Source organism: Zea mays, chromosome 2 (genome assembly GCF_902167145.1).
Source record: "Zea mays cultivar B73 chromosome 2, Zm-B73-REFERENCE-NAM-5.0, whole genome shotgun sequence".
NCBI classification, from domain to species: Eukaryota; Viridiplantae; Streptophyta; class Magnoliopsida; order Poales; family Poaceae; genus Zea; species Zea mays.
Window position 1 is genome coordinate 181,733,174 of NC_050097.1, and position 9,824 is coordinate 181,742,997.

The following is a 9,824-nucleotide window of genomic DNA, read 5'->3' on the forward strand; positions in this document are numbered from 1 at the left end:
TCTTTTCCCAAGAGCGCCTAGTTGACGCCGAGCTAGCCTAGGGCACCGGACACTGTCCGGTGTGCCAGGCCAGAGCTGGTGTTGGCTGTACTTTGCCAATTATTCTTTAATTCGAATCTTCTTTTCTTGGCACTGTTTCTAGCACTTAGATAACCATGTTAGTATTCAAAAACAATTCACTAAGTCTAGAAACATATCTTGTTCTTGATTTCACACTTCTCACTCATTTGGCACATAAGAACTCACTTAATATGTGTTGGACATCTAATCACCAAAATACCTATAGAAATGGCCCAAGGGCACATTTCCCTTTTAGGATTCAACCTTCTCAGGCGCGTCTTCTTTCTCTAGAGCCAAATCAACATCTGAAGGTCCTTGTTCAATGCTCTGCCCAGTTTCAACAGGCTCTGTTTCAATGGGCACTGAGGGCCTAGCTTCAGCTTCAACGCGAACTGTAGCAGCTTCGGCAGTCTCCTTTGCAAAAGCAGGAGTTCATGCCCTTGTCCACTCCAGGACAGCGTCCAGCACACTAGCCATTCTCCTCCTCTTGGGAGTTGTTACAGGAGCTCTGGGCACCTTCGGAAACTCCGGCTCTGGTGGCGGGCTCAGGATTTTTTGCAATCCTGCCTATTCTCCTAGCTCCAGCAATTCGATCGCTTTTTTGTGACTTCGGCAAAATGCTTCACCGCTCCGACCGATTCAATTTTCTCCTGCCCTATTATTTCCGACATTTCAGCCGATTCTTCCTTGGAGCCGGCAGGAGCAGGCTGTCCCGGCTCAGTGGTGGAAGGTGTCCCTTCAACAAGCTTCGGCACCCTGGCTGTTTCAATGTATCTAGGTCGGTGCGTCAACACCTTGATCTTTTGCCCTTCGACGCAACAGAAATGGCCGAAGTAACAGTTTTTCTCTTTTTTCCCTGCTTTTGCGAGGGATAGCTATAATCTGGATATACAAAACCAATAACATCGAAAACTCTGTTAAGTCTTTTCTTGCCTGTCCTTCCGAAGGCTAAGGTCATGGCATCATCTTCGGCTCTCGTGTAAGCCCCAAGCAACTCATCGCTAGTCGCCTCAACACAGTTCAGCCAGTCATCACTCGGCTCGTCAAACTAATCTCTGTATCTGAAGGTGTATTTCAGATAAACCAAACCTCCTTGACTAGACCCGGCAGTAGTCTCCTTCGGCATTTCCCAGTCATTCACAAGAGGCCACACTTTATAGGCTATGTGCTCCTGGACCAGGTCTCTTGTACCAATAAAGGTGCATACATTGTTGAAAGCCTTCTGGCATGCTTCGATATTGTTTCCAAGAGCAGTAATCGGTCTTCTGATGCCGAAGCGAGACCAAATAGGGTGTTGGATAATCCCCTTTATATCTTCCCTTTCAGCTAAGTTATTCTTTACATAAAACCATTCTTCCATCCAGGCCCCTGGCCACCTCTTTCGAAACGTTGGAACTAGATAGCTTACATCAGAACGAGGCACGAAGCCATAACAACCAAAGTTATTGTGATATTGCTCCTTGCCAGTAGCCTTCGTATCATACAACAGCTCGTGCATGTTGCAGAAGCATTTTGCACTTAGCTCTAGTCCTTGGCTCCTCACGTCCAAATAAAAATCTTCATCCTGATTATAGCTTCGGGGGTAATCTGATGAAGAAAGATCTCAAAGGTCTTCAACTAGAAATTTACTCAATGGAAACTGAAGCACTACCTTCATGAAACTCCTGTAAACAACAACTTCGTCCACCTCAGGTGCAGGGGCGACGCTGTCCCCTCCAACTCTCACAATGGACATATCACGAAAATATCTTCCTTTCATAGCATCAATCTGGCTCTGTTTGATGGATGACTTTCCGAAGATAGTGTGGCTCGGCCGCCAGGGTCGATCTTCGACATCTTCGTTCCCACTTTCCACATTAAAGTTTTCGCTATCACCAGAATCTGTAGACAAATCAGCTAGCATTTCATTTGTAATCTTCTATGTGTTTGTCTTCTCCATAGCCTCGTAAAAACCAGCTAGAGCAGGATCAACAACTTTCTTCTCTTCAGCCATTTGGTGAGCACTTGTGCAAATGCCGAAACTCACAAATCGAGCAAAATATGACAGAACAAGAGAATTCAACCTTGAAAAATAACACAAGCGATTGAGATGGCGCATCAAATGCTATCACTGCAGGTTCCTATTTATATGCCCAGCGCATTGCACAGGCCCTACATGTCATTGACTTTCGCTATTCTAGCGAAGGGAAGATGTTTTTTCGGACCTTCGGCTAAAGGCCTTCGTTCACGTCGCAGTCTGAATTTGTTAAATACAAAAACAAATTAATACTACGAGGGGCTACTGTTGGGGGCCTTCCTCTTCCGAAGGTCCTCAAAAACTTAACTAACATGTTTCTCAGTATAAGACTGTTACAGGAGGTTTTCGGCCTTGAGATGAAGGTGTGCGTAATATGAAGGTGCGGTATGAAGGAAGGGTGAACGGGCGCCGAAGCTGTGCCTGAAGGACCTTCGGCTTAGCATGATAATGATGGTGAAGGATGGAACCGACTTAAAAGAGAAAAGACCACCTAGTCCTTGATAGTTTGCTTTATGGTCAACAGTAAATGTCAGGGACACGAATGTAATTTTGTCCAGGCTGCCTCATGTGCCTATAAATATATGAACAGTAACACCATACTGTTCACGCTGAATTGTAATCATTCTCGCGTCACTCTCGCTTTTCCATCTTCTGTCAAGCCGAAGGTACAAATATAATAAAAATGTCATTAATGTTTATCCATGTCTATAAAATGGGAGTATAAATAATCTAATGATTTGTAATGATTGTTTATATTCCTTTGTGTTTCATATGTCTCTATTTATATTCTGTTCACTAAAATCATGAAGGTATGCCTTTCATAACCTTCGTCTGAAAATCATTATATGATAGGAGAGATAATGCTTCGAAAGACGAATGTCTCTAATCATTAATAATTATGTTGCTTTGTTTTTTATGTATAGCATATGAAAACAAGGACCAACAGAAGATCTTAAGCTAATCCAATTACTTATCGGAGGAAAAGCATTGCGATCCATTGCAAGGAGGAGTACCATTTTATGTAGGAAAAATATCTAAATTGCCCTTATTATTATCTATAAACGATGTTGTATTTGAGTTGGTTCAATATACTTCTTTATAAAATTTGTATTTTTTATTTATTTATGTATAAACTGAGTTTTCAATATTTATATTTTTGGACATAGTTATAACATAACGTATTTTTTGTTTGAATTGAAGACTAAATTTGTACATAAAAAATAAAAAATTTATTAAGATATAGCTTAAACTAACTCAAATAGATGATGGGATAAATTGAACTAAAAATAAACATCATAGATGAGAGTAGTTTATTTTTTATTTTTTTATTACTTGGCGGTTTCTTGTAGCGCCACTTCAACCCCCTGTCCGCCCTCTGCTTCCACTCCCACGTCGTTATCCGGAAGAGCAACGGGGAGGAGAAAGATCCTCTCCCTCCTCCTCTGTACTCTTCTTTCCCGTCCCCTCCACGTCTCGTCTCCTCCCTCGCTGCGGTGCGGGATACGGGCTAGATTCAGTCAGCGCTCATGATCCGGAGGATCGAGGGCAACAACCAGCGCGGAGCGGCACAAGCCTCACGTGTCCGGGATCTCTTCTCCGCCCAGTAGGCTTCCTTGCCTTCGGGCGGTTTCCAGGTGAGGGAGGGCGACTCGCCTTCGTCTGATTGCTTTCTCTCTTTCTTCTTTCGTGCGATGTTGATAGTACCACCTCGCCCTCGGTGCCGCGCCCGTCGCCACGATCTGGTCTGCAGATGCTCATCTTGACTCCTGTGCGTCCAGTGAAACCCTCACGTGACGGGACTGAAAATGAACTCGACTGGAATCAGTATAGTGTCCGATTGGGGGGGGGGGGGGGGGGGGGGGGGGGGGGGCAAATCCCTCGCTTGCTGCCCTCAGATCGAGGACCCCGTCGAGGAATCGCTGTTTTTTTTTCTGGAAGTTCCCATCCTGAAATTGGTTATCCATGTCTTTTGAGTTCCCCGTTCCGATTGCTCAGGAAGTTTCCCACTCTGGAACCGGCCATTGCTTGATTGCTTCTTGGTCTACCGTGTACTTCAACGTTGCCTTGCCTACATGTCTCAGCATCTTATATATATTTAGACAAGACACTTGTGGTCTACATATCGACTGTAGTGTTGGGTATCTAACCTCCTGGTACCATCTATACTCCTTCAATGCTAAGCAATCATTGACTGATATAGTGATAGCTCCAGCCAACAGTACTTTCAGCATTTCATTTTGTTATATATGCATCTTGTCAATTCTTTGTTTGCCCCTGTTCTCCTGGTGGAACAAGTAAGCGCGTGCTAATCCGATGCCGAACAATTTTTTTTTGTGGCGCACAGGTTGGTAGCATGTGAGAGTGATGGCGGCCGCCGAAGCGAGGGCTGCCTGGCAGCGCGCCGCCAACCGCTGCATGGTCCAGGAGGACGCCAAGCGAGCTCCCCATCTGGTCTGCTGCTCGCCGCCCCTACAACCGCACGACACGAGCGATGGAAATCCTCTGAGCCCGCAAGATCTCCATGTCCCTACATTTGTGCCCATCAACTGGAACCTGATGAACTCCAGCCTGCCCATGGAGACCCAGTGGTGGCTCCAGTTGCAGCCCAACTTTGGGTGCCAGGCAGCCTTAGCTAGGGAGCGCCTCAACTATGTAGGTGCGGAAGCCGCTGAGAAGAAAACGGAGGGTCTAGCGCCAGTACCTAAACTTGAGGATGTCCAAGCAAACAAGGCCGCAGATCCTTTTGAGCCTCCATGGACCATTTCCGCGGCTGTCATGAAGCAAACATCTGGAACGGGTTTGGAAGAGTTGAAGAATCTCGCTTGCTATACCCCAGTGAGCCTCGACTGCAAAGGTAGTGCCAACAGATGTGTTTCCGAGGATAACAAGTTTACAGATTTCAAAGCTTTCGATCCTCTCTTCCCTAAGCCACAAAAGGAATACTGCGAAATGCATGCCCCCTGGAAAGAAACCAGAAAATCTCAGCCATGGTGGCAACTAGCTGATGCCGATGGTTTGGCTTCCCTTGTCGCTGAAAGAGCAATGGAAAACATTGTCGACAATGATCTGCCAAGGCCCACTCAGACAGTCCGGGTTCATGGGGGTGAAGTGAAGGTCCCTGAAAACAAGGATGATTATGGGCTGTCTGCTCTTTGTGCGGACAAAGAGCTGGATCCTGCACATGACACTATGGAGTGCAGCTACAGTGTTTCAAGCACCACCAACAACGACACGAACTCTTCTGATGGGGGGCATTGGCAACAACATCAAAGAAATAAAGAGCCCGGGTAATTTACCTTCTTTCACAACCAGTTAAATAACCACAAGTCCAAAACTACAATGATGTGTTTTCCTTGTGTGGTTTCCACTGCCTTTTCCCTGTTTTATGTAGTTCTCCTCACTGATGGAACTAGTTTCCATGTACTGCATTTAAGAGAGACTAATAGCATAGTATCCCTGTTTTATGAGTTCTAGTGTGTGTCTGGTGATATGCTCCTGTTCCCTGTTGTCTATTTAAATACAATGTCCAATTCAGTATTTACTAAGGCCATGTTTGGATATTTGGAATTAAAATTTATTCTAATAATCATAATTTATACATAGATCAATTAAGCTAATATGGTTATATCTGGAATATATTTGTAAACTACTGTTAGACATATAAAGGAACTACTTATATGTTGCATTTCTATGTATACTACTGTTATATGATTGTCTGAAGTGATCTATGCATCGATCATATGACCAGAGAGTAGATATCCTCTAGAGGCATCTGCCTTGGAAAGCTTTAGATGTCTTCTATTTGTCCCATGTCTTTTTCCCGGTCCCTGCCCATGCACTAAATATTACCATATTCTCCAGGGAGGCACATGATTCTTATAGTTCCACCGCCAATACACCGGGCGGCAAGCCAGCATATCAGAATGCTTCCGAGAGGGCCAAGCTGTTAGATGCTCTCCGCCACTCACAAACACGTGCTAGGGAAGCTGAGATAGCTGCCAAGAAAGCCTACGACGAGAAAGACCATGTCATCAAGCTATTGTTCCGTCAGGCCTCGCACCTTTTTGCATGCAAGCAGTGGTTGAAAATGTTGCAGCTGGAAAACATATGCCTTCAGCTCAGGTTCAGAGAGCACCAGATAGCGACCATGTTCCCAGAGCTTCCATGGATGGTGACGAAAGAAAAGGTAGCACCTTCTCAAGAGCACAGTGACAGGAAGAAAGGCAGAAGGCTGAACAGGAAAGGTGGCCTACGCGATGCCGTTGCATTTGCTGTTGGTGTTGGTATTGTTGGTGCTGGATTGCTTCTTGGCTGGACTCTTGGGTGGCTACTGCCCTAACTGGAAGTTTCATTGTCGTAGATGACAGGACAGATGCCACCTGTGCACGCTGAATTGAATGGCAATAGGTAAGCTCCAAGTGCGTGCTTTCGTGAAGAGTGAAAAAGGGGCAGATTTTTAGAGTTCTTCCATGGTAGTCTGTTGATATGGTGATGATAGCTTGATCTCTTATGTTGGTTCCGTATACATAGGAAGGATCTGGTGTACATACTTCCAGAAACTGGATATACCTTATGTTGGATGCGATCCTTAGCTGTGTGCTGTACATATGGGCCAGTGAGGGTCTGGTGGAAGATGAAATCAGCCGACTTCAACAACGTATGCGCTAGTACTGTAAATCTATAGATTTTATTTGCTTTAATGTAGCAGGAATTGTGATAATCCGTTTGCTGTAATGTGTGCTAGACTTACTAGTTTAAAATAAGTTAGATTATATAATCTAGACAGATTATAATTCCAAACAAACAGACCCTTATATGCATATGCATAGCTTGTTTTAGACAGATTATAATCCCAAACAAACAGATCCTTATGTATCTCTTTTTCGATGTTCATCCACATGAGGCCTTACTTTGTTATTCATGTCTCACTGGATTGAACAAGATTAGAAAGAATTAGGAGAGATTTTGACTTGCTGTAGATTTAAATCCGCTCAATCCTCTCCAATCATATGGATTAAAATTATAACAAACAGACTTGAGTGTTGGCATTTCGAAATTTCAATATACTAAAAAGAGGGAATGCAACAGGTGCACCAATTTAATAGGCCATCAGATGTATTTGGACCCGTCTGTAGACGAGTGAGAATCAAAACACAACTTTGTTTAGCTCAAACTAGTAGCAAATGTTTTTACCGTCTAGCTATCTTGGTCAGTTCGTAGAGCACTGTCAGCTACGACGTTGCACGAAACACGTGCAACTGAAGCGCAAAAAACATAGAGTTTTTTGGAACCAAGGTATCACCAAGACTGGACTTCTAAAAATAAGTATCCCGAACACTGGAATTGGAATTTTAGTATTATAATCCGTTCAACTTCGTTATTTTGCTACCGGAGTCAGATTTAGTCGATCCGCAGTCGCTGTTACGGCAGTCCATCTCACTGCCCGTTTCTTAGAACGGATTGGCGCTGGAGCTGGAGCTAACGACGCTCTTCTTTGCCGGCGCGTGCTGGAGCTCGTCTTGTCCGACGGCGCTCCTCTCTCTGGTGCTCGGCCCAATCTCCTTCCCTGCTAAGGTATCCTCTCGAGTGCCCCTGTTCTCTTCCCTGTCGCTCCTCTCCCTGGTGCTCAACCCCCGTCGTAGGTGAGCGCTGTAGCCGTCAATCTTGAGCAGCTCGTCGTAGGTTGCTTCCCCGCAGCAATGGAGAAATCTCCAAGATCCATTCTTATCGGATCAGGACCTGCTAGGGCCGACACACGCAAAGATGTCGCTGAAGCTGCAAATGGGACTAGGCTGATTGATGGGAATAGGCGCACAGGCATCGTCGACACGAGCAACATTGATTATGGCACTAGTAGATTACGTCCGCGCCATCGATTATGTAGGACACATGATCCGCTATGTTTTACTGTAAATAACATTAAATAGTAACAGTCAATACTATAATGTGTTATTGAATCTCATTATTCATTTGGTTGTAGGCGCAGAGATATAATCGAGTTTGGGATGGTCTTTTAGACGCCATTAGACAGATGCAATTATCTGCCGATGAGTTGAGGAAGTTGAGCCGTCGCAATCATGTGCCTGAGTATTTGGATATGGTGCACAAGAATTGCTTGGTTAATGCCATGAGTGATGTTACTGAAATTGCAAAAGGTCTAGACACTATGAGCAGGGATTTGGAGGAAGTTCTTATTGGTCCGCAACCTCTCCTTGAGGATTACGAAGCCCTTGGAGTGTACGATGATTTCAAATCTGATGTTCATTGTGATTGTATTGAGCAGTTTGGTTCGGATGTAGACAACTCTTCTTTTGACTCGGATGAGATCATTGATCGCCGTTTATCACATATGAACGAGCCTATCTGAGCTATTTGTCTGTGATAGAGCTGCCTCCTCGACAATAGCCATGTATTAATTTGATGTAGTATTCTATGGCCAATGTATTTTGGCCAATGTATTTTGTGAGACTTGTAGTTCATGATGTGTGCCCAGTTTAATGAATTCAACTTTTTCTTTCCAAACTTTGGTGGGGTGGAAAGCCATATCTGCTACCTGTCACAAAGTCTACTTAAGCTTGGCCATAAGGTCCTATTTTCCTCATAAACTATATAGCTTTCTGTTTGCTTACCGATTTTTTAGGATGTATACTGAGATGCTGTCGGACTGGACGACATGGACATGCATAGTAGATCATTAACTCTGAGCTGCCAGATCTTGAGCATTGTTTTGAAGTACGATATGTCACAAATGGTTTAAAGGTCTTTTATGTACCATGGAGGCCATTCCTGATGCAGAATACACTTCCTACACTATTGCTGATGCTGGAAGCATTCACATGAATAAGGTGCTGCAGTTTACTCTTGCAGATATTGATCAGGCAATATGTGTCTCACTTACAAGCAAAGAGAACACTGTCTTCAGGTCTGGGATATCTCCAGAGAAGGTTTTCATGGTTCCTAATGCAGTTGACACTGCAATGTTTACTCCCTCTCGCAAGCGCTTAAACTTGGCAGCTAACTTCAGAAATACAAGCGTCCTGAATTTTCAGAAACTTAACAGCCCGAACGCGTCCGAAAACAAGCTACTGAATTCACTGCCAGAAACACAAGCGACTGCCAACAAGCGACTGAATTCACCAAGCTACTGAATTCACCAAGCGAAAACAATTCACTGCCAGAACTTAAGCTGCTACTCAGAAACAGAACTTCTTCTTCGGAGTAAGCTTCTTTTTGACAGCTGTCTGAAGTCTCCTAGGTGGTGACCATTCGCTTGTTGACAGCTGCTGAACAGTAGAAGCCTCTTCTATTATTGGCAGCGAGGAAGAAGGGATGTTGTTAACAGGTTCTTGTGATGTTGTTTCCATGCCAACAAGCTGATGATCAGTATCAGCCTCTGGCGGTGTTGGAAACTGTCGGCGTTTCGAGACCGGGGGGTCCCTGAGCCGACGAGTGAGTGTGCCGCGTGCCCCAGCCCAGATGGGTCGAGCGCGTGGGCGAGCGCGAAGGGGGAGAAGCGAGGTGGCCGGAGACGGGCGTGAGAGAGGTGGAAATCCCGCGGCCTTCGTGTTCGTCCCGCGCCTAGGTCGGGTGCGCTTGCAGTAGGGGGTTACAAGCGTCCACGCGGGTGAGGGAAGCGAGCGGCCCCAAGAGAGCACCTGTCCCGTCCTCGTCCCCGCGCCGCCAACCCTCTCTAAGAAGGCCCTGGTCCTTCCTTTTATAGGCGTAAGGAGAGGATCCAGGTGTACAA

General features: G+C 45.2%; 1 protein-coding gene across 1 annotated transcript; it reads left to right on the forward strand.

Annotated features, from left to right (window-relative positions):
* The first annotated feature begins 3,484 nt into the window (after positions 1-3,484).
* On the forward strand, positions 3,485-6,821 carry LOC100278420 (uncharacterized). Its single transcript, NM_001374046.1, has 3 exons — positions 3,485-3,711; positions 4,422-5,364; positions 5,939-6,821. Exons 2-3 carry the CDS (start codon positions 4,442-4,444, stop codon positions 6,414-6,416), a joined length of 1,401 nt encoding a protein of 466 aa, NP_001360975.1. The 5' UTR covers positions 3,485-3,711; positions 4,422-4,441; the 3' UTR covers positions 6,417-6,821.
* Positions 6,822-9,824: the final 3,003 nt, after the last annotated feature.